The 24,039-nt window shown below is 38.8% G+C and overlaps 1 protein-coding gene and 1 long non-coding RNA gene across 2 annotated transcripts in view; both read right to left on the bottom strand.

Annotated features, from left to right (window-relative positions):
* Positions 1 to 6,611: 6,611 nt before the first annotated feature.
* On the bottom strand, positions 6,612 to 12,567 carry LOC109395442 (uncharacterized). The gene is made up of 3 exons (XR_002126666.1): positions 10,778 to 12,567; positions 9,105 to 9,242; positions 6,612 to 6,922 (listed from the first exon to the last, which is right to left on the bottom strand). It is a non-coding gene; the product is annotated as an uncharacterized LOC109395442 (long non-coding RNA).
* A 3,552-nt stretch (positions 12,568 to 16,119) lies between these two features.
* NDC1 (NDC1 transmembrane nucleoporin) overlaps positions 16,120 to 24,039 on the bottom strand; it is a 65,691-nt gene continuing 57,771 nt past the window's right edge. The window contains exons 14-15 of the mRNA XM_019666385.1: positions 21,842 to 22,002; positions 16,120 to 18,661 (exon numbers count right to left, since the gene is read on the bottom strand). Of these exons, the coding sequence (XP_019521930.1) occupies positions 18,598 to 18,661; positions 21,842 to 22,002 (225 nt within the window). The 3' untranslated portion in view covers positions 16,120 to 18,597. The remainder of the gene's footprint in view (positions 18,662 to 21,841; positions 22,003 to 24,039) is intronic.

Raw genomic sequence — 24,039 nt, 5'->3', positions numbered from 1 at the left:
TTCCCTCTTGTCCATCTTCATATTCCTTCCTATGAATCATTTAAGCTGTCGCTTTAGGCAAATCATAACCTCACTCTGGACCTCAGTTTCCCCCTCAAAAAGCGAGAAAGTAGACGGTCATTGGCCTTTCTAGTTCTACCCTTCAGTGAATCCAGGAGCCAAGTCTTTTGCCCTTCCTCCATCATCACACACATATGCACACAGCACAGCACACTTAGTCAGGACTCGGAAAACATTTGCTGAATAAGTCAATTAACCAACTGGAACTGCAGGCAAAGGCCTCCACACTTCCAAGATGTAGCAATGGCTCATTCAGTTATTCTTTACTGAGCACCTACCCTGAGCCAGCCCCCTGACCTGAGCAAGGGATATGGAGGTCCTGCCTTCCCCCAGTTATCACGCAGCTCCACCCCACCAGACAGATGGGTATGTAAAGCCAGGCAAAGCAATGAGAAGGTTAACCTGCTCAATAAAATGGGCTTCTTAAACACTGTATATGGCAGGACCCCTTTGGAGGTACACAGAATCCAGTGGGTATATGCATTTTGTTTTCCTAGAAGGAAACACAAGAAAGTGTTAACAGTGGTTAAGGAAATGGAGTACTAGGGGGAGGCCTGTACTTTTCATTTTATACGTCACTGAACTGTTTGTATTTTTAAATAATATATATTATCCTCCTTCCCTTTCAACAGGGGTTATTTAAGTAGTAGAATTATGGGCTGTATTTTTTTTTCCTTACACTTTTGCTATTAAAATAAAAGTCACTAATATTTTAATTGTCAAGAACAAACCAAAGCAAAACAAATAAAACCCACTTCTCCCTTTAGCAGACCAGACAATAATGTGTGCTTTTTTAAAAAAAAAAATTTATTGGGGAACAGTGTATTTTTCCAGGACCCATCAGCTCAAGTCAAGTAGTTGTTTCAATCTAGTTGTGGAGGGCGCAGCTCTGTGGCCCAACTGGGGATTGAACCAGCAACCTTGGTGTTATGAGCACTGAGCTCTAACCACCTAGGAGCTAACCGGCCGCCCCTAATGTGTGCTTTTTAACATTAACTCATGTTCCAGCTCAAATTTTCTTTTGTCTTCCAGTCCCACATACAGTCTGTCTACTGTATATCTCCATCTGGATCCATCTGCAAAAGCAAACATCATGTTTTCTTCTCGAACTTTGCTTCTCATTCTGATGTCCCTACCTGGGTGAATGGCCCCATGACCAAGTCCCCCAAGTCAGAAATCTGAGAATTATCCAAGCCCCCTCCTCTCCCATACTCCCATATCTGATTTGCCATAAATCCACCTATTGATCCCCCCCTTAATCCTCTACATTTCTTCCCGACTCTTCTTCCTGCTTCCAGCTTCATCCTATTCCCTATCATCCATTTTCCATACTGATCTCGCTATCAATCTCTGAAACATAGACTTGACCATGTCACTTCCCTGTTTAAGCCAATAATCATTAACAGATCCCAATGGCCATCTAGATAGTCAAAGCATGTTCTCACCCTATCACTTATCCCTATCCTATGTTCCTAGAATATTTTTCATCTCCTAGAACCCAGAAGTGTATCCATGCCTTCAAAACTTTATACATGATGTTTCCTATACTAACACTTATCCCTCTTTTTCATCTTCATACTCTTTCCTATGAATGATTTAATACCTAGCTCAAGTGTCGCTTTTTCCCACAAGCCTTCTCTGAATCCTCTGCTAGAATTATTTACTTCTTGCACATTCTCACAGTAATCTGTCTCATCCATGCAGAAAATCCCATGGAACCTACACCCCGCCCCCCTCCCCAAAAAGCTCCTAGAACTAATAAGTGAATTTATCAAAATTGCAGGATGTATATATTGGGGTGTCAAAAAAGTCATGACATATTTTTTCCGTTTTTCGTTGCAAAAATGCGTCATGACTTTTCCAACAACCCAATATAAAAAAATTGATTGTATTTATATACACTAGCAATAAACTGCTAGAAATTTACTAGAAATTTAAAGTACTATTTATAATTGCACTTAAAATTATATAGTTTGATATAAATATGACAAATATGTGCAAAATCTGTATGTTGAAAACCTCAAAACTCTAATGAGAGAAATCAAAGATCTAAATAAGTGAAGAGGTGTATCATGTTTATAAGATTCGATATTTTTAAGTTGTCAATTCTTGCCAAATTAATCTATAAATTCAACACAACTTCAATCAGAATCTCAGCAAGATTTTTCAATAGAAACCCACAAACTGATTCTAAAATTTATTTGGAAAGGCAAAGGAACTAGAATAGCCAAAACAGTTTTGAAAAAGAAAAAGTTAGAGGACTCACTATCTGATTTTAAAACTGACTGTAAAGCTACAGTAACCAAGACAGTGTGGTATTGGCAAAAGAATATACACATAGATCAATGGAATAGAATATTCCATATTCTATGGAAATCCACATATGGCCAAAAGACTTTGTCAAAGGTACAAAAGCAATCCAGTGGAGGAAGAATCGGGTTTTTTTGTTTGTTTGTTTTTTTAAAGATTTTATTGGGGAATTGGGGGATGGGAACAGTGCTGGGGAATTGGGGGAAGGGGAACAGAAAAGTTGCTGTCGTTTTTGTTCTTCAGTCTAGTTGTGGAGGACGTTGCTTCACTGGCCCAAGTTGGCACCATCATTGCGCTCTTCCCGGGCGAGGCACATCAGTCACTGGCTTCTGGACGGCCGCTCACCGCGGCTGCTGGCCGCTCACTGTGGCTGCTGGCTACACACGGTAGCCCATGGCAGCCCACTGCCACAGGGGCTGCAGCCTACGCCGTCACCGGCGACTCACGGCAGCCCAGCTCCAGGTCGAGCTGTTGTTCAGCATCTTAGCTGTAGAGGGCAGTGTCACTGGCCCTCATATGTGGGATCCGAACCGGGGCCCTCTGGCGTCCCAAGCCAGTTCTTAACCATCGTGCCACTAGGCCGGCCCAGAAGAATAGTTTTTTAATAAGCAGTACTAAAACAGTTGCACATACATATGCAAAAAAATGAACTTTGATCTGTATTTCACATGCTATACAAAAATTAACTCAAAATGGCTCAAAATGCAAAGCTATAACTTCTAGAAAAAAAGCCTAAAAGAAAATCTTTGTGCCTTTGGGTTAGGTAAAGAAGAAAATAGGTATGATGCCAAATGCACAATCCATAAAAGAAAAAATTGTTAAATTGGACTTCATCAAAAATTAAAAATCTTTGCTCTGTAAAAGATACTGACTGTTAAAAGACTGAAAAAACTGGGAGGAAATATTTGCAAATCATATATCCAACAAGTGACTTCTATTCAGAATACATGAAGAAGTCTTACAACTTAATAAAAAGAAAACAACCAAAGTTTTTAAATGTGCACAAGATTTTGACAGATACTTCATCAAAGAAAATATACAGATGAAAAATAAGCACATGAAAAGATGCTCAGCATCATTAGTCACTAGGGAATGCAAATTTTAAGCACATTGAGATACCACTACACACCAATTAAAATGGTTAAATTAAAAAAAATAAAATAAAAAACTCACAGTACAAACTGCTGGTAAGGATGTGGAACAACTGTAATCCTCAAACATTGCTGATAGAAACACAAAAAGGTACAACTACTTTTGGAAATGAGTTTGATACTTTCTTATGAAGTTAAACTTACCATACAACCCATACAAGCCAGCAATCCCACTACCAGAAGTTACCCAAGTGAAATGAAAACCTATGTTTACACAGAAACCTGTACGTGAAGATTTTTAGGAACTTTCTTTGTAATCTTCAAAAGTGGGAGATAAAAAGTCCCTTAAACTGGAGAATGGATAAACTGTGGTAAATCCACTGAATGGAATACTACTCAGCAAGACTATCAATCTAACTCTTGCTAAACATAATGTGGGTGAATCAAATGCATGATGGTAAGTAAAACAAGCCAGACTCAAAAGCTACATACTCTATGATTCCAATGGTGTAACATTCTGGAAAAGGCAAAATTATAGGATCAATAGTTGTCAGGAGTTAAGGATTAGAAAAGATGTGACTACAAAAGAATGAGGGACTTTGGGGGAATAAGGGACCGCGACAACACTGTTCTGTCTCTTGACTGTGGTGGTGTTTCTGCAACTCTATGCATTTGTCAAAATTCATAGACATGTACACTGTGAATTGTACTGTACGTACATTTAAAGCACACAAAAGAGTCAAGTTGATGATTTTTAACATTAGAGTCTCTTCTGAATGAAGCTGCAGGTGAATAATACACACTCTAGAAATAGAAGCTGTTAAATGGTTTGGGAAACCAAGTTTTACTAAACTCACTTCCTCCAGCTCTCCTCTCTTCCTTCCTGATCCCATGTTTTCTCTTTTTACCTGACTGATGACACCACCAAGCTGGGATCCTAGGGCTTATCCTAGGCCCCCTTCTCTCCTTCTGCCCACATTCACACTCCTAGGCCTGTGATTCCTATGTACCTCCTGTAAGTGCTCCTTCTCTCCATCGCCACAGCCAGGACCCCTGTCAGGCCTCATCATCTCTAGCCTGAATCTCTGGCCCAGCCTTTCGTCTGGCTCTCCCTGCCTCCAGCCTGACGCCTCCAACCCATCCTCCTCCCTGAAGCCAGGGTGGTCTTTCTAAATCACTGATCCAGCCATGTTGCTCGCCTAACTTAAAGCCTTCTGAGTGCCCCTGGCTCTTTGGGGCCAGGAATCGGTTTATTTGCCAGTGTAGTCCTAGCACCAAGCACAGTGCCTGGTGTCTATGCACATTCAGTGAAAAATAGTTGAATAAATGCACCAATTAATAAAGTGGATGAAGGAGTTGTTAAAGGATGTGCAGGCCCTCCAGAAACTCATTCAGAGAGGTCAGAAGCTGATAGCTAACAGTGGCAGGAGGAGGCACCAAGGTCCCAGACTCCATCCTGACCCAACAATATCAAATGAGCACCTATCATGTGTCAGGCACTGTCCCTAGGAGCCAGAGATGCATGGAGCTTCTGACTGCTGGTGGACACCAAGTATGGAACTAATCATATAAATAAATATAGACTTGCAAACAAGGAAAAGACCCTGAAGGAGAAATGTTCCATGCTATGAGAAGACATGAAGTGGGGAGGGAGGTTGGAAGCTTGACAGACTCTAAAGGGTCAAGAAAGTCTTCCCTGAGGAGGTGGTGATTAAATTTGAATCTAAAAGGATAAAAAGTTACTGGTTGTACATTTGAGGATGGGCATTCTAGAAGATGGAGGAGTACGTGCCAAAGTCCTGAAACGATGGGAACTAAGATCCCTTCTAAGCAGCAAAAGAAGGGCAGTGTGATTGGAGCCTCAGGGCGAAGGGAGGGAAGGCACCAGATGAGACTGGGGAAGGGAGGGCTGGATCCGAAATCAGTGCAGGACTGTAGGTTGGAGACTGACACGATCGGATCAGTTCTGAAAATATTCAAGCTGTTGTGTGGGAAATGGATTGAGAAAGGGGCAAGTGTGGATGCTGGAAGAACAGTCAGGAGAAGTGGATGGAATGCAATAAATTTGACAAGCCTGGGTGATGGGAGTGAAGGGGAGTAAAGAGAAAGGAGAGGGTGGGTGTCTGGGAGAAGAGCAGTTTTCGAGTTTGGAAGTTCTGCTGGGTGGCCCAAGGCACTCCTCATACTTAATGGTGGTTTCTGGGAGCAAAGATGCCACAATTACCAGGCCACTAAGTTATAGCCCTTCCTCACTCTCACTATGCAACTGCTTTTCCATAAAAATGTTAGTTGTTTTTCAGCACATCACTGTATTTGTAGGGAGACAGAATCAGACTTAATATAAAATGCAAAGCAAATGCTGCTAATGAGGACAATAAGATTTGACAGCTTGAAAAGGTATGAGGGACAATACTGATTATCCATATAGGAGAAGGGGCCTGCTACTTATGGAAGCACAGAGTACCATGCCATGTGGTACTTTTACATAAATTACTGCGGATGACAGGACATAAATACACTCAATACAGACAACAACCCTATGAAGAGGATGGTATTAGCTCCTCTGAGGAGGCAGGTGGGGAAAACGAGGCCCAAATAGGTTCAATGACTTGCCCAAGGTCTCAGCTAGCAACTGACAGATTCAGGGTTCAGTCAGAGGTCTACTCGACGCGAACTACCATGAGCTTTCAATTGTGCCACCATACCTCATCTACAGCTGAACTGGATCTGTCGCCTGACCTCTTGTCTTTCATCCAGAATGCATTTGTAGCTGACATCTCCCACCCAGACCCATTGAGGCCTGCTAGGCTCACCTCAAATGGCCCCTTCTCCACATAGCCTGCTTCCCCTCCCAATCAAGCACACAAAGCTCCTCTCAGAGTAGTTACTTTCTGCATTACTATACACCTATTTGTGTACTGATTGTCCTCCCAATTGCACACCCATTGAAGCCATAGACTTTAATGTGTATGGGAGATAAGCAGCAGTGTGTGGATTTGAACACGTGTACTATAGTGCATTTTTTAAATAAGTCAAAAGTTGGTAAATGAGACTACAACCAATGTATATATGAAGTAAGGAATGGGATAGTTTATTACTCATATTTTTATTTAAATTTTTTATTATAAAATAAATATCAAGTTTATTCAGCACATGCTAGTTTTATGTAATTCATACGCTTCTTTTCAAGCATATGTTAAAATCATCTATGCCTATATGCAGAAAGCATTCTGAAAAATAGAAGAATGGAATTGTATTCATGAACAAGTTTGAAATGAATCTTTCAATTACAAAAATCAATTTTAAGACATTTGATAGACACCTTTTTGCATAATCTTCAAGACTTACCTCTTTTATGAAAACTATACTTACCTTACAATATGACAAATTCAAAGACTCATGCAATGTTACAGTTAGAAGGGAACTTAAAAATCATTCAGTCCAATTCTTTTCTTTGGCAGCTGAAATAGAGGTTTAGTGATGGAATCTTAGCTCAAAGTCACACAGCTAGATAGTGCCAGAGATAAGACTAGAACTCATTTTTTTCCAAAATCAAACTCCAAACTCTGGAGAACAGACTGTTGACAGCCTACTTTAACATTCATTCAGAGCCCTAGTAACAGTATCCCAATTTTATTTAGGGGTCACACACAACATCTAAATGACATTTCCCAAACTCCCTTGCAGACAGATGTGGCCATATGACTACACTTCTGCCAATGAGATGCACGACTTAAGTGTGTGGACTTTTAGGAAGTCTCCTTAAAAGGGAAGGTATACACCATTCTCCCTTCTCTTCCTCCTACGTATTGCCTGGAATTCAGAGATGATGGCTGTAGTTCTAGCAGCCATGTGGGCCCATGAGGATGAGGACCACGCCTTGGGGCTGGCAAAGTAAAGAGCTAGAAGGAGCCCAAATCCCTGATAACCTTCCCGAGAATTGCTGGTAGAAAGATTGTGGCATAAGAAAGAAAACAAGTCATTAATATTGACTCCAGGGTTTTTGGCCTGAGGGAGAATGAAATTGCCCTTTACTGAGAAGAATGGGTTTATGGGGTGGGGTGGGGGCGACAAGTAAGGTGCATTAGTTAAGTTTGGCTACATACAACTGAAAAATAATGGTGGCTTAAATAACATAGAAATTTATTTTGCACAAAAAAAGACCCAGAAATAGGCTGTCTCTTCCTTCACTGTAGCCCCAGACCTGTTTGTCATGGCTTTCACCACTGTCACTCTGGTTCCAGTCACTAGCCTCTTTCACTTGGTTGACAGCAGTAGCCTCCTAACTAGGCTCCCTGCTGTCATTCTTACCTGCCACCCTCACTCCCCCATCTATTTTCCACAGGACAGCCAGACTTCATTTTTTCAAACATTAGTGGGCCAATGTCACTCCTTTGCTCAGAACTTTCCAATGGCTGCCTCTGACTCAGAGTCAAGAGCAAAGTCCTTATTGTAGCCTCCCAGGCCTGACATGAGCAGGTCCTCCCGTGTCTCTGACCCCACCCACCACTCTTCCCCTAACCCACTGTGCTCAGCGTCCGGCCCTTTTTGCTGTCCCTTGAACTTATCAGGCACGCTCTTAGTCTCAGGGTCCTTCTGCTTTTTGGAACTCTTCCCCCAGATACCCACTTACGCTCTCTTACCTTACTCAGGCCTCTGGCTAAACATCCCTTTATCAGGAAGGCCTTCTCTGACCAGGTATCTAAAACAGAATCCCACCCAACTTTCTCCTGGCTCTCGAGATTACTCACCACCACATGCCGCTTAATTACATTCACTGTTTATCTCCCCTTACAACAGCCTCCGCTTTGCCACCCTGAGCTACTCGCTCTCCCTGTGAAAGCTTGTTAAATGTCTGCTGATGACAAAAATTAGCCAGCCCCATCTTATTAAGACGATCTAAAAGGATAATGTGGTTTTCTGTTCCAATAATAATTATAGTTAATAGCAACCACAAAACATTAAAAAAACTTGACATAAGAATAATAGCAGCATGCCAGGCCAATTTGTAAGACTGACTCAGAACCGAATGTCCCTTTACGGCATCCCAAAAGATACAAAGCCCTTTCTTACTGTTCTCACATGACCTCTCCAGTGAGAACAGGGGGGTCAAATGGACCACTCATTATCTGGTGATGAACACAGCTGTCCTCTCATAACTCTCCAGCTTTATGGAAAATCCTGGTGATTTATTCATATTTTCAAACATGAATAAATAAAAGTCCACTAAAACAGATTTATCTTTTCATTCACAGTCTATTTCTTTTCAAAGTTGGGAAGTTTTCCGTTGGGCTTGTAAAATGAAGTAAGAAATCTCTTTAGTAAACTTTACTCACTAAATAGGTCGTCAGCTTGAGACGTTTTTGGAGACACTATATTACTAATATTTGTTTTCATGTGGAGAAGTAGCAAAGCCTGACAGGACATCACAGTTCCTATTTTCAAAGGAGACTAAGAAGTAAAGTCTTCTTCAAGAAAATAGGCTGAAATTTGCAGAGGAAAAAACTGCAAGCTATTTCTAAAGTTTTACTTCAAAAATACATACTCCCCTCAAACATTCTTGGTGATTGTTGCTTCAAGCTGTTAATATATCCCTTTTTTGGGGAAAAAAAATACAGCTCCCAAGAAAATTAAGATTCTCACTTGGAAGACAGATCTCCCTGCCAGTCAGATGGGATCCAAATCCCATCTCCACTAGATCCAGTGTCCTTGGGCGAATTATCTCACTTCTCTTGCCTCAGGCTCCTCTTCTGCAAAACTGAGGTAAACTTCACAACAACCCTGAAAGATAAATGGCTATTAAAGAGAATGTGTGTAGAGTGTGGAGCACAAGGTACAGCACCTAGTAGGTGCTCAATAAATGGTAGCAGTTATTACTCCCATAAGCAATGATCTCCAGAAACCCACTCAAGCCATGAGCACTTTTAAATGTACTATTTAAAAACAACTGTTTTATAAAGAACATTTGAAAATACAGAAAGTACAAATAAAAAAATCTCCCACCAGGATTATGAATAAAAAACCTCCCCAAAAGAGAAGTGTTATGGACTGTAGACAATTTTTCCTCAAACAACTTTGAAATAGTGACCTCTGCTGGCTCGTGGAAACTATGAGCTTTCCAACCAATGCTTTCATGATAGAACAAGAGTTGAGTCAGCCAGGCTTGGTCCCTGTGCTTGGAACAAAAACCAGGTGTTGCATTACAAGGGACAGAAATCGTCACAAGGGTTACCAAGATGTAATTGGGATGTTAACAAAATTAAAGGCTGGCCTTTCCATTTGCTCATCTGCCCAGAAGATTCTTTCTTTTTTTCAAACCCCGTGGTCTCCTATTTTTAAAATGTTATAATTGCATGCAAATGTTACAGCCGAAAAACAACACAAGGGGCATTAAAAATCAATCTTCCATGTAAGCCTCAGATTTTCCAGCATGAAGGTCCAAAAGCAGAAGTGGTGACAAATGTGTAGAAAACAGAGTGAAAAAGTCAGAATGCATCATTAAGAATATTACAACAAAAGGAGGGAAAAAAATCTTTGGGAACATATGTCTGATTCAGCTGGGGTAAACAGCCCACTACTAAGAAGGCTTTAAAAAACTCTGCAAACCTCTTACAGATATGACCCAGAAACCCCATTAGGAAGCAGTCACGACCCTTTTCTTCAGGCAGAAATACACTTGATGGAAAAGGCAGCTCAAGAGTCTATTGGCTGGAATATTTAGACATGAAACACATTCCCACCTCTTAAAGGTGTGAAGTAAAACAGAGGTTGCAAACTGACAGCCATAGGGCTGTGTAATTTGGTTTGGCACTCGCTGTATTTTTTTTTAATTAATTAGTTTCCAACTCTTTAAAAATGGAGATTTCACATCAAAATCTGAATTTCTGCCTTCGTATAAACAAATGGGGAGATAGACATACCAGGCAAGCATTCTCCCACAGCAACAATCAACCAGGGCCCGGCAGCAGCAGCAGCAGCAGCAGCAGTCAGTCACAGGGGCACATGCTCCCCATTCCCCATACATCGGCCTCACTCATCCTATCACCTGCCTGGCTTTTGTAAACACTTGAGTTTGAGACCCTGGGCTTCTAACAACCCTAAGACACTGAAGTGCATTCAGTTCAAACAAGTATCAACAGTGTGCAAGGTACTTTAATAGGCACGGGGGATACAAAACGTAAAATATGATCCATGAACCCCAAGAGCTCACAGATCACTGTTTCCAGTGAGAGCAAGTAAACTGGTAATTATAATACATTACAACATGTGCATTGAAAAGGTATAGAAGTGTTAAGGACTAAAGTGATTCAACTCACTGTGTGCTTTTTGAGATGATCATCAGCTCACTGATGTTCAGCTTTCTTCTTTCCTAATATATACATTTAAGGGTATAAATAAATTTCCCTCTGAACTTGGCATTCGTTGTATCTCACAAGTTTCCACATGTATTTTTATTATCACTCCTATAAAAACATTTTTCTTATTCCTACTGATGTGATTTCTTTTTTGACCTGTGGGAAATTAAAAAACGTGTTTCTTAATTTCCAAACATATAGAATGCTCTAATTATGATTTCTAATTGATCCTTACTACTTTAACTGCCTTACAAACATACTCTAAATGATTTTAATCCTTTAAAATTTGTTGAGACTTACTTTATAAACCAACATATGGCCCAATTTGTAAATGTTCAATGTGAACTTGAAGAGAATGCATGTTCTTCCATTGTTAGGTGCAGTGTTCCACGTGTCCATTTAGGTCATGTTTGCTGACAGTGGCATTCAAATACTCTACATCCTTACTGATTTCTACAATCTACGTGTTCTATCAGAAGTATATAAAATATCGTTATAATTGTGGATGTCTATTTCTCCTTGTGGCTCTGTCCGTTTTTGCTTCTAGGTATTTTATTAATGTGTAACATAAGGTGTATGTAACATGAAGTACACACATCTTACATATAGTTTGATGCATTTTTATATATACATGCCCACATAATCCAAATCAAGATATAGAACATTTCCAGCACCTCCGGTTTCCTCATGCCCTTCTAAGGCAATGTGCTGCCCCTCTCACCATGACCACTATTGTGACTGTAGGTGACAACATGAAGTTTTACCTATTCCTGACATGTATATAAATGCAATCATACAGTATGTATTCCTTTGTATCTGGCTTCTTTTGCTTAATATTATGTCCATGAGCTTCATTCATATTTTCACGTAACAGTAATTCATTCTTTTCTGCTATTTAAAATTACATTGTAAAAGATAGCACAATTTATCCATTCTATTGATGGGACAATTGAATTGTCTCCAATTTGGGCGCTATTGTGAAAAATCTTGCTATAAGCATCTTGTAAACATGACTTTCGGTAGGCATATGCACTCATTTCTCTTGGGCATATACCAATTAGTGCAATCTGATAGATTCGAAGATAGGTGTGTTTAACTTCAGTAGATATGGCCCATTTGTTCACTCCTTCCTGCAATTATTTAGGCAAGTTTTAGTTGCTTCCCATCCTCATCAACACCTGTCATTGTCAGTCTTTTTATTTTTAGCCTTTCTGATGGGTGTGTTGTGGTATCTCAGTATAGTTTAAATTTGTTTCCCTAATAACTAACGGTGCTAATACCTACCCTCTCCTATAAGCCATTTGAATACCCTTCTTTTTAAAGTGCTTGTTCACTTTTCACCTATATTGTTCTAATGTACTGTGAGGCTCTGCCGTTAGGTACGTTAACATTTAGAACTGTATCTTTCTAATGAATTGAATTATTTGCCATTTTGAAGTGCCCCTCCTTGTCTCTAATCAGGCTTTTTGCCTTAAATTATACTTTGTCAATAACTAATACAGCTATACAAGCTTTCTTTTAGTATTTCCTTATCTTTCCTATCCTTTTATTTTCAATATATCTGTCCTTATGTTTTAGATGTGGTCTTGTTAACAGCAAGCAGTTGGGTTTGGGTTTTTATTTCATTTGATGATCTTTGCTTTTGATCAGAACACTTAATCCATTTAATGTAATTTCTTATGTATTTTGGTTTAAATCTACATCTTACTATGTGCACCTTCTTTGTCCTGCCTACTACAGATTTCTTTTTCCTTCTTGCTTCCTTTCTTTTAGATTATTTTTTATTATTCCATTCTTTCCTGGTCTCAGCTTGAAAGTTTTAAACTATTTTTTAGTTTATTATTCTTAAGTTACAATGCACATGTTTAATGTATCAAAAATCTACAGTTGGCACTTTTACTCTCTTTTCAGACAATGTAAAAACCTTAGGATATTTAACTCCCAAATATTCTGACTTCTATGCCACTGTGTTGTGTGCTTTAATTCTCTATTTTTTAAAAACCTAATCAGACATTATTGTTTTCTAAGTCAACAGCCATATTTACCTTTTTTGTTGCTCTTAATTTCCTGCTTCTCTGTCCTTCTTCTCCCTGAAAATTTTACCTTTATAAATTAAGTTCTTTTTAATGTGACCTGTTGAAATTTCTCAGCTTTTGTCTGGAAATATTTCGATTTCCCTATCATTTTTGTAGATTAATGCTGAGTATGGAATTCTAGGCTAGTAAGTTTCTTTCAGTACTTATTCCATTGCATTTGGTTGTTTTTGTTGAGAAGTTAGCTGTCTAGCTTTGCTCATTTAAAAGTGGTCTTTCTTCTCCTCTGGCTACTTTTAAGACTTTATCTTTGGTTTTTAGCACTCTTACTATGCTATACCTCAGTGTGCATTTTTATTTATCTGTTTAGGGTTCACAGAGCTTTTCCAACCTGTGACTTGTTGTCTCATCCATTTAATAAAGTTATTTGCTATTAAATCTTCAAAATTGCTTCTGCTCCACTAGAGCTCCATCTCTTTCCAGGATTCCAATTAATTATACTTATAAACTTTCCCATTGTATCATGTATTTTAACCTGTCTTCTATATTTTAATATTTTTTATTTTCCATGCTTTAGTCTGGATAACTTCTTCTGACCTACCTACCCTCTAAGTCATTTTTTTTCAGCTGTGTCTAATCTGCAGGTAAACCTATCTACTGACTTGTTTAGTTATTCTATTTTTTGGTCCTAAAATTTGTGGCTCTTTTCAAATTTTACACACACACACACACACACACACACACACACACACACACACATAAAACAAAGGTTGTCTCTACTTACTCCTCCCACACAAGGTGGTATGTTCTTTGGGGGCAAGGTCTGTGACTTTGTACCATCAATGCCTATCACAGAACCTGGTATACAGCAGGCAGTGAGTGAATGCTGAATGACTAAATGGAAGAATTAACAATATTCTAAAAAAGCAAGTCTACCAGGTTTTGTCTTAAACTTCTGAGGTCTGAAGTTTCAGAATACAAAATTTTTCAGATTTTAGAAAGGTAATAGTGATGCATATTACATACAACTCCCATGGAGTCTGGGACAGCACCTCATAATCAAATATACTACAGTGAAAGTAGCACAGTCATACTACGTGGAATACATTAAGTCTACAAACAGCCTCTCATAGGTTAAGGTCAGATTTAGCTGCCAAATAAATTTTGTCACAAAACTTACCATTAAAAAACAAACAAACAAAAAAACAACCTTTATATTTCAGAACCGTAAACAAAGTTCCGCTGATTTTCACTTATTTATTGGGAAACTATTGTTAGTGGAGCTCATAGTCTACACAGCATTCATTGATGGAAAAGTAAAAACTATTAGAGAAGACTGGTTAAGACACAGATGATATACTGAGAAACTGTAACTGGAATCCTGGAAGGGGTCTCCAAAGGGAAGCAGATATGTAATCAGTTAAGTTACAATTCAGTGTGATAAGGTCCAAAAAAAAAGGAATGACAGGGGCAGTGGCTCAGTTGGTTAAGAGCGCAAGCTCTGAGCAACAGGGTCGCCGGTTCTAGTCCAACATGGGCCAGTGAGCTGCACCCAAGCTGAGCTGCCAACAGGTGACAGGATGGCTCACCTGGAGACAGCACATGCTCCTTACAAGGTTGCTGGTTCGATTCCTGCATGGGATGGTGGGCTAACCCTATCTGCAACTAATATTGAACACGGCACCTTGAGCTGAGCGGCCCTGAGCTGCCGACAGGCGGCCGGATGGCAACCGGACTTACAGCTGGGTTAGCTGCGCCTTCCACAACTAAGACTGAAGGACAACAACTTGGCTGCTCCCCTTCCCCAATTCCCCAATATTGTTCCCCTTCCCCAAGAAAATATTTTTTTTTAAAGAAAAAAAAAGGAATGACAGAGCATTGAAAAAAAATTCATCGCAATCTCTGGGAGTGTGTGGGAAGGCTAAGGTCACTATGAAGAATGAGATGCCCAGATAGAAAATCAGGCAAAGAGAACACCATCAAGCGCATAATGATATCAAAGAGCAACTTATGTCCTATCACCTGCTGCGACTTCAAGATAAGCATACGAGTATTTCTCAGCATTCCTGCCTTACCTATGGGAGCTAACATATTTTTCAAGCTTTCCAATAAATAAATCAGATGGAAGAATTCTACCTGGTAGCAAATGATAGCTCATATGCTTCACTCACGTGAGAGAACACCACACGAGCAGTGATTCTCAGTGTAGTCTTCTGACTAGCAGCATCACCTCAACACTTGGGAGAAATGCAAATTCTTGGGCCTCACCCCAGACTTAATCAGAAACTCTGGAGGTGGGCCCCAGTAATTTGTGTTTTTACAAGCTTTCCAAGCAATTTGAATGCATGTAAAGCTTGGTTAACTCCTGATCTATGATAAACCCTTCTCACCATGTGATTCTGACAGCTCTTGGGAATCAACCAGACCTCCTGAAGCAGAGCCTGCACTGGAGTCCAGATTCTGCACCTCAACTAATGTTTCTGATTCCAAGTTCTAAATGCCACTGCATTCAGTTATAAACTCCTTGAGGACAAGGACTGTCTTGTTCACAGCTCAATTTGTTTCTAATAGTTGGCCCATAACAAAGACTCAGTGAATATTTGTGACTGATTAGCTAGCTCCGTGTCCACAGCAACTGCCGAGGCTGCCTAGGACCATGACTGAGAGCTGTAGGGGGTGTGTGCCTGTCTATCCCACCTCAGACCCCTCAAAACAATAAAGATTTTACTTATTTAAAAACGGTGGTCAACAGCTTGCTAAGTATAACTGGATTGTTAACTGATAAGTTCACGCCATCTTTGTTATAAATGACTTGGTTTTAAAGAAAGGTGACTGCATTGGGAGAGCAGAAGAGGGAGTTGAAGGCCTTAATATAGTACCTCAACTACCTTGAGGTCAAGTTCAGACTAATTTAAGTCAAGTTGACAGACATAACTGTTAGCCTGGGGGAATATGATCCATTTAGAAACACTACTCTGGCAAGAAAAGAAACCTCTATTAAGAGATGTCTTTCAGCACCTGCCTCCTTTGTTTAGTTTTGGAAGACAGGCGGCCAAGACAACGAAGAAAGAGACTTTCAGAATTCAGGCTCCTTAAAGTTACCATTAAACAACGATCACCCACCAAACTACTCTAGTTATGGGCAAAAGCTGATTTCTCAAGAAGTTAAACCTTTTCAGGTTTTATAAGCAATGACGTAGAGATGGAATCCAAACGGCTAAGGAAACGCACACACCAGAAATTAAATAATTGACCTTGTAGATACACAAATTTCAATTAACAGTCCCATTTTATTTTAAATGTCAATTTATTTGTCTACCCAATTCAGTGTCGGTGATATACAAAAGGATATAAACAGATTACCATATTTACAGGAAGACATACAAAACAATTACCAAAGAACAAATCTGGCAAAGTAACAAATTCTTACTTATCCATGTCCGCTCAACTGCACAAAGTTTATTCTAGGGCAGTTTCCTGGTTCTCTAGAAAAGAAGTTATATAGATTTATACCTTCCATAAGGGTCAAGCAAACATTACAAGGGCTGATAGAATCGTGTTTTATACTGACAGAGAAAAGCTTTTAAAGTACTACACTCTAATTTTCAGGCCAATGTTAGAGCATCACTGGGCTCAGAGGCAAGATGTGACTTCATCAAAGCAAATGCTTCTCTCCTCTCGGCCTTCCTAAGATCCTCCTCCTTGTACATAGGAGAAGCAGCTCTTTTTAATAACAGGTGATTGAGCTAGCCCTACCCCAACAGATGGTGTGGAGATTACCAGCACACAATGGGGAAAAACTGAACAGACTCCCTTACCAACTAAATACAATCCAGATTTGGGAAGGCAGTTTCACTTTATATGACCCATACTTTGTACAAAGCGCACTCTCTGCAGAGAAAATAGGAATGAACACCTCAAAAATTTTCATATTGTTCATCAAAGGTGCCTTTGCCCTAAGTATCTGGGAAATGGCAAAAATTTAAACTTAGCCAGACATATTATCTAAGTCGAAGTTTAAAGGAATCATCCCATCGTCCTCAGGAATCCAGTAGGTTAAACACCACAATTCTTTAATAGAAGCAGAAGGTGAAGAGTCCTATATTCCCCAAAATGCCTCAGCCAGGGGCAGCACAGAGAATGGAATATATAAAGCTCAATGCATTTAAAACACGGAACCCAACAGCTCTCAATCAACCTAGACACAATTTTCTGGTTATCTGTAACTACCATATTCAAGATTGAACTTCCATATTCAAAAAAAGAGAGATCAACTTCACTTCAGGGAAGAGAAAAAAAACAAAAAGCAATGACAAGACTAAATCCTCCAAACACTTGACAATTGGGGAACTGTCTCATAAAGACACTTTAAAGGCCATCAGGATTCATTTATAATTTGGAATGTGCTGGCTGAAGGGGCAACAAATAAAGGGAATAAAGATACAATATATCAAGTAATCAGACAAACTGTAGACATACGTACCACATAAAAGATTCATATACAATACTGTGCTGACTAAAGAAAAAATGTTGGGTCACTAGAGGAAAAAGATAATAGGAAAAAAATTACAAGGGAGTATTTCAGTCCAAAGTTAGTCCAGGGAGTATATACCAGTAGGATTTCCAATCTCTCATCTCCAAAAAAGTTAAGCAAATAAATTATAAAATCACCTTGCGCACTTTTGGGACATACAACATGCTCTCAAGTAATCTCCTTGGTATCTTAGACTCGCTTGCTATTTGATGATTAAGTTGTTTCTAGCTGTAAAGATTTTCCTAATATATTTTAATTAGCCAGTTAACACAGCAAAGACAGCTCCCTCTGTAAGGCCAAAACAGCTTCACAAAATAATTTGATCTAATGAAGATGATGGGTGGGACAAAAAAGGAAAGTTTCCTGGTTTTTTCTTGCAAAATTTTTTTCTCTCACTTAAAAAACTCTGCAATCACTTAATGTTTTGTTCCAGAAAAAGAAAGCAAAACTAGTTGGGAAAATAACCATATACGTATTGTTTACTAACATGATACAAAATAAATTCATAGATGCCAGTCGATTGTCTTTCAAAAACCAAATGTGAATGTTTAATCTTGTAACTTAAGAACTGAATTTTTCCACATTCTTTTATATAGAGTTAGCATCTGTAAATTGAGAGCTTTTTTGGACAATCATGCAAATTTAATTTGTTCCTGGAAACAAAAACACAACCTAACAGATTAACAAAATATGTCCTTTAGACAGTATGTTTTCTGTGAACTTTTCTTCAGTGTTACCATTTTTATCCTTTAGTAAACAGACACTTCTCTAAAGAAGTTTATGTATTTTGAGTTTAGAGAAAGCTAAACTCTCATAACAATTAGAAAGGAAGACTGGATCAAGACAACCTATTCTACCTTCTGAACTGGCTCTCACCCTCTCAAAAGTAAATTCTAAAAATTTTCTAGTTATTATGATTAAGCTATATAAGCTAGAGACATTTCTACTGCCATAAATGCTTCTGTAAAATTGAATAAAGATTTTATTATACCACACACACAAAAAGCAACTGGTACAGAAAAGGCCGTTTTCAGTTATTCTGTTGAGAATTTCTTTCCATGATTTCTCCCATTAAAGTATAGTTTTCAAAGCAACCACCACGACAAAGGAAGCATCTAATTAGTCCATTTTCTTCTGATCCAAGAATGCTGAACATTTACTGTCCCATCTGTAGTTGTATCAGCAGTGTAATGAACACAGTTTATATTACTTAACTATTCTTTGAACTCCAAGAACTGTTGAAGTCTTTTCTGATGTTCTGCAGATGCTTGCACAGCACTAAATGAAACATAAATTCAAAGCATAAGCTTTATTTTACATTAAGCATATTAAGTGAACCACAGAGCACAGAGTCAATATTTTTCAAAACAATTAAAAATGAATAGAAATCTTCACTTATTTAGTACTTCTGAAAAAGTTGGATGAAAACCCTTCTTAATCTAATGAGGAGGGTGGCTTGCATTCGGTAATGGCATGCTTCCACCCTCTGAAAGACCAAAGCAAATTAAGACTGACAAGTGAAGGCATCGATTTTAACCTGCTCTGCTGTGGAACCTGCTGGGTAGAGTTCCAGGGCTTGCGGATTTTCTGGATTTTATTATTTTATTTAAACCAGATCCCAACATTATCTTTGAGTTGTGGAGCATGTGAATTGTCTTTAATATAAAATCCTTTAAACTGAAATGTTTGGTTAAAACATAATAGACTCCACTAATCGTTTTCAAAGGTAACAGCTCAGTGGTTTAGATTTACTTTTCCCTTTGAAAATAAATTATGTTTTGGATAGGGAAATTGAGTTCTCTCCCCACCCTCGCCCCCAGAAAAATACATTACCTTGACAAAATTGGGCAAATATATACTGAAACTAGTATAAAACTTCCTCTTAAACTTCTGGGCAAAAAGGGAATAATACAATGAAAGATTCTGGTTTTCTAGCTGTTGAATGGTAATATATGATCACTGAATGATAAAATGCCAGTGACTGAAGGTCACCACTTTTAAAAGTGCCAGAGTCTTATTATAATAATTTTGCTACAAATCATTCTAAAAGACCTTATACATACATGTCTCTGCTTTCTTAAACCATGTAGCTGCCTCTAATTAAACCACTTGAAGTATTTTATTGTGCAGATTCTGTCTAGGTGCTAGTGAGGCTGTCACCTTTAACTAAATGGCTCTGAACTCTCTCAAACACCAAGTCTGCAGCTTTTCCCCTGACTCCTCCCTCTGCTAGCAGGTACTACACTATCTCTTAGTATCGTCAGTGCTTCTGACTCTAATGGTACTCCTGTCTCTTCCCCTCAAAGTTAATATGTTACAGGCTGGAAAACCAGTACATCAAATTTGCCTAATTTAAGAGTAAATATATAATACTGTATGTCAACTGTAACTGAAAAATAAATTTAAAAAAAGAAAAAGTAAATAGGTGTTGAAGGAGTGTCTCCAAGGAGTAACTGGCCTGTGTTAATTTTCATGCCTCCAGAGTTTACTTCACTTATACCTGGTTCTCAAAGGTGGAGCTTTGGATAATGAATAAATTAGCTACTATTATACAGTAATAGTTGTTGTCCCAACAATATATAATGTACAGGGTGGACTTTATATACATATGATCCCATTTTACCTCTAATAACAGCAAATGGAACAAAGTGGGATGAATAACATACCCTTTTCATGGGAGGGTAAACAGTAGCAGAAAGGTTCAAAGGTTAGGGGAGACGACAACACAGCCTAGTGGTTAATAGTACTGACACTGGAGATGGAACTCTATAGTCACAAAAATTTGAGTCTGAATTCTGGCTCTGCAACTTACTACCTGCATAACTTGGGCAAATTACTTAAATCATAAGGTAACTTGTCCACAACCACAGATAGTCAATAATGTAAGGCATAAATCCAAATGTTTTTAACTCCAAATCTAACATGTTTTCCACCATATCGTTCTGCCCTATATTTGTACAAAATAGTCTCTACTTATCGCATTTATTTTAGTGCATATATAAAACATGGCTCTAGAAAAGAAACTAAGGCAGAGTTTCGTTCTCATAATTTATCAGTCACTTATCTCCCTCTATTATCTAAGAAATCTCCATTTTCCCTTTTCTCCCTATTTTTTGCTCTATCATCAATATACATCATAACTATTTCATTCTCTGAATTCATCAAGTGTTTTCTGCGAGTATTCTGCATGGCAGCTTACATCTCAGAGGCAGTCTGGTGGTACGCAGGAAAAGATGGAAGTTTAAAAGCAAGAAAGACCTGATTTGGGGTTCATGTTCTAACACTCACTGGATTGTGCTATTAGCAAGTTCTTAACGTCTTTTTGAGTTTCAGGTTCCATATTTGTACAATTATGATAATCTATACATCTCACAGGCTCTTTGAGAAGAGTAAATGAAGAAAACAAATGTAAAAAATGCTAAGTGTATTAGAACAGTAGTCCAACAGAACTTTCTGCAACAATGAAAATGTTTTGTATCTAAGCTGTCCAACACAGAAGTGACTAGCCAGCCACATGAAGTTATTGAGGACTTGTAATGAGGCCAGTGTGACTAACAAACTGCATTTTACATTTTATTTAACTCTAATTAATTTAAATAGCCATACATGGCTATCATATTGGAGAGCGCAGATGTTAGAAGGCACTCAATAGATTTTGTTTTTAAACAAGTGAATAAACCTCTTAAGGACAGAGGGTTATCTATAGCTCTCTTGAATTCCTACACAACACCAACGTGTGCCTATCATAAAACTTGCTACTGCTGCTACCTGGAATTATGGAAGTAAAAGAAAACATTCTACTGTTTATAAAAGCAGGTGTGTGAGGAAGTTCTAAACTATTTATTGATTGCATACGGACAAGGAGACCAATCTCTCATGTATCCTAAAGTTCATTTATATTTATGATAAACATAGTTTAGTTAATAAACTAGTATCCCTTATCCTGCCTAGCTAGATTATTTCATGAAAGGAAAGCAGTAAACATCAATGAAACTAAATATAAACAGGTTTGGCATTTGTGGTTTTCTTTCTGGTTCCGTGTCTGAAGGTGTTGTGATCTGTCATGGTTTTTCCAGCATGATTCACAAAGCACCAAGGACTCATTTATGGAATACTCTCTCACCCACGTCTCAGTGACCAAGATGCAACAGAATTTTTTGCTTTTTTTCTCCCTTAAGGATGTTTTGGTAATTAAAAAAAAGATATGTGATTATATTTGCTGCTTTTATAACTTTCTATCTTTTTTTGCCCATCTGAAACAAGGCCCCAAAACTTATGAGAGGCCAAGTTTTAAAATATAAATATTAAGTCTAAATCCAACCTGTTAATTCCCAGTAAGAATCAAGAGGGTGCCAAAAGAACACTTTCAGCATGTGAGCCTCTGTAATTCTCATACCTATTTCTCAGGGGATCTCCTGAAAGTGGGCTACCATCAGGGAACAAAACAGATAAACTTACATCAGATGTTCACCGAATGTAGTAGTTATTCGATAGATGGCAGTTTTTAATGATGCTCTAAATGCAAATCTTAATGTTTTATAAGAAGTGTCCACAAGGCTTCCTGAAGTCCGAGGTGGCTTACTGGAAGCATGAGGAAGCTTGAAGTACTTGTCAACTGCCTAGATCAAGAAAGAAGGAAAACACATTAGTTCAGACTACTGAGAAAGCCAAGTTAGTCCAATGGATTAAGGAGGTTTTATTCCAGATAGGTAGATAGATAGGTAGGCAGGCAGAGGGACAGACAGACACATACACAAACATGCTATGAAATATTTATTTTGGATGACAAATGGTTTGAAAAGCAATGTGGTAGAGACTCAGCCACTTCAGAAGTTACCAGGGGAAAGTCCAGACCTTTCCTCTAAAAAGGAGCTACACTTCAGAGCAGCCTTGAAAATGCAAAACTAGGGAGTGAAACATAGATATCCCACTCTGCTTATTATGTGTTTATGTGTGATGGTAAGAGTGCTTTTATTATAAAATAAAGCTCAGCAAAAAAACAAAAAAACTTTATACTTTATATAATGAAAGTTATTTACTAAATGAATTTCCTTTTTCCATTCTAGATGATAAGTCATCTACACTCAAGAACAGGTGGAGAGAGAATTTAAAATAGAAACTGATTTATAGTTGATAGAATAAGAAATAGATTTAAGTGTATCTTTTAAAGGCCAAAGGTAAATAATATCATTTTTACATGACATAACCACATTAAGACAGAAGTGAAGATAGAAAAGTATAAGTGTATTTATCTACTACAGTAAGATAATGTCTAAAGTGATGTAATACCGTGTTTCCCCGAAAATAAGACTTAACTGGAAAATAAGCCCTAGCATGATTTTTCAGGATGCTCGTAACATAAGCCCTACCCCAAACATAAGCCCCAGTTAAGATCGTCAGTCAGACATGACTGAATAAATGTAGATTTTTGTACATGAATAAATGTAGATTGTTGGAGCAAAAATTTATATAAGGCCCGGTCTAATTTTCGGGGAAACATGGTAGTATAAGCCTATTATTTGTAGTAACGGGTATAACCACCAAAAGAAATAAAAACACCACCAGTTAAACTGATTTATGCCATAATATTTTTAATTTTAAGAGCTCTTGATCTCATATGGGTGATCCCTTTTACTTTGGCATTAGCCCCCTATTTTTGTTTCAAGGATGCAATATCCTTTCTTATTTATGAGGATTTTCATGATTTTTGTTGTGTTTTTGGTTTTTTGCTTGTCATAGTTTCTTCCCAGTTGCTTCTTTTGGTCTTTATCTTCTGCACTAGAGACCTTCCTCAGAAATCTAGTGGCTTCTTGGCTCATAACTGAGAGTGGGACTTCCTAAGGAGCTTACTGAAAGCTCGGAGTACACGGTTGGAGATGACTGACAACAGCCTTCACAATAGGTGATCTGTGTGGACTTGTCTGGGGTGAGCTCAGAGTTCCCACAGAAGAGTCTTTACAACACCATGTCTGAGGGCCTGGTCTCCAGTGCTCAGGGAGCCAAGTGGGGAACAGAGCGACTGAGGACATCCCTGTGCTTTCAGTGCAGTACCCACACCTGTGTCCGGGTTTTCTCAGTCCAGAGACCCAGTGTTCTCTCTCTAAAGGATAAACTTTGACTCTCGCTGGAGGGAGGGGGGAGCACCAGCAGCAGAGAATCTAGAGATCTAAATAGTTTTGAAACAGCTCTCACCTAAACCTCTTTATTTTGGTACCTGTCTCCACCCTTTGTTCCAGAGGCACTTGGTGTTTGTCCCACTAACTTCAGATTTGCCTCTGGGATCTGCTAAGTCATTTATGACAACAATCTACTGTCCGACTTTAAAAATTTTGTTGCTGTTGTCCCTTCTCCTGTTTATGAATTTGTCTTTTTTTTTTTAAGATTTTATTGGGGAATTGGGGGAGGGGAACAGCGTTGGGGAATCATGTGAGGGGAAGAGACAAGTTGCTGTCCTTTTGTTCTTCAGTCTAGCTGTGGAGGACGTCGCTTCACTGGCCCAAGTTGGTATTATCATTGCGCTTTTCCCGGATGAGGCAGTTGCTCACTGGCCATTGGATGGCTGCTCACGGTGGCTCACGAAAGCTCACACCCGCTGCCGGCCAGCCCCACTGCAGCCTATGCCGTCGCTGGAGACTCACGGCAACTCAGCTCCAGGT

The sequence above is a fragment of the Hipposideros armiger genome, unplaced genomic scaffold (genome assembly GCF_001890085.2).
Source record: "Hipposideros armiger isolate ML-2016 unplaced genomic scaffold, ASM189008v1 scaffold_469, whole genome shotgun sequence".
Classification (NCBI taxonomy): domain Eukaryota; kingdom Metazoa; phylum Chordata; class Mammalia; order Chiroptera; family Hipposideridae; genus Hipposideros; species Hipposideros armiger.
The sequence above is the reverse complement of the archived record's forward strand: the minus strand, read 5'-3'. Positions and strand labels throughout refer to the sequence as shown.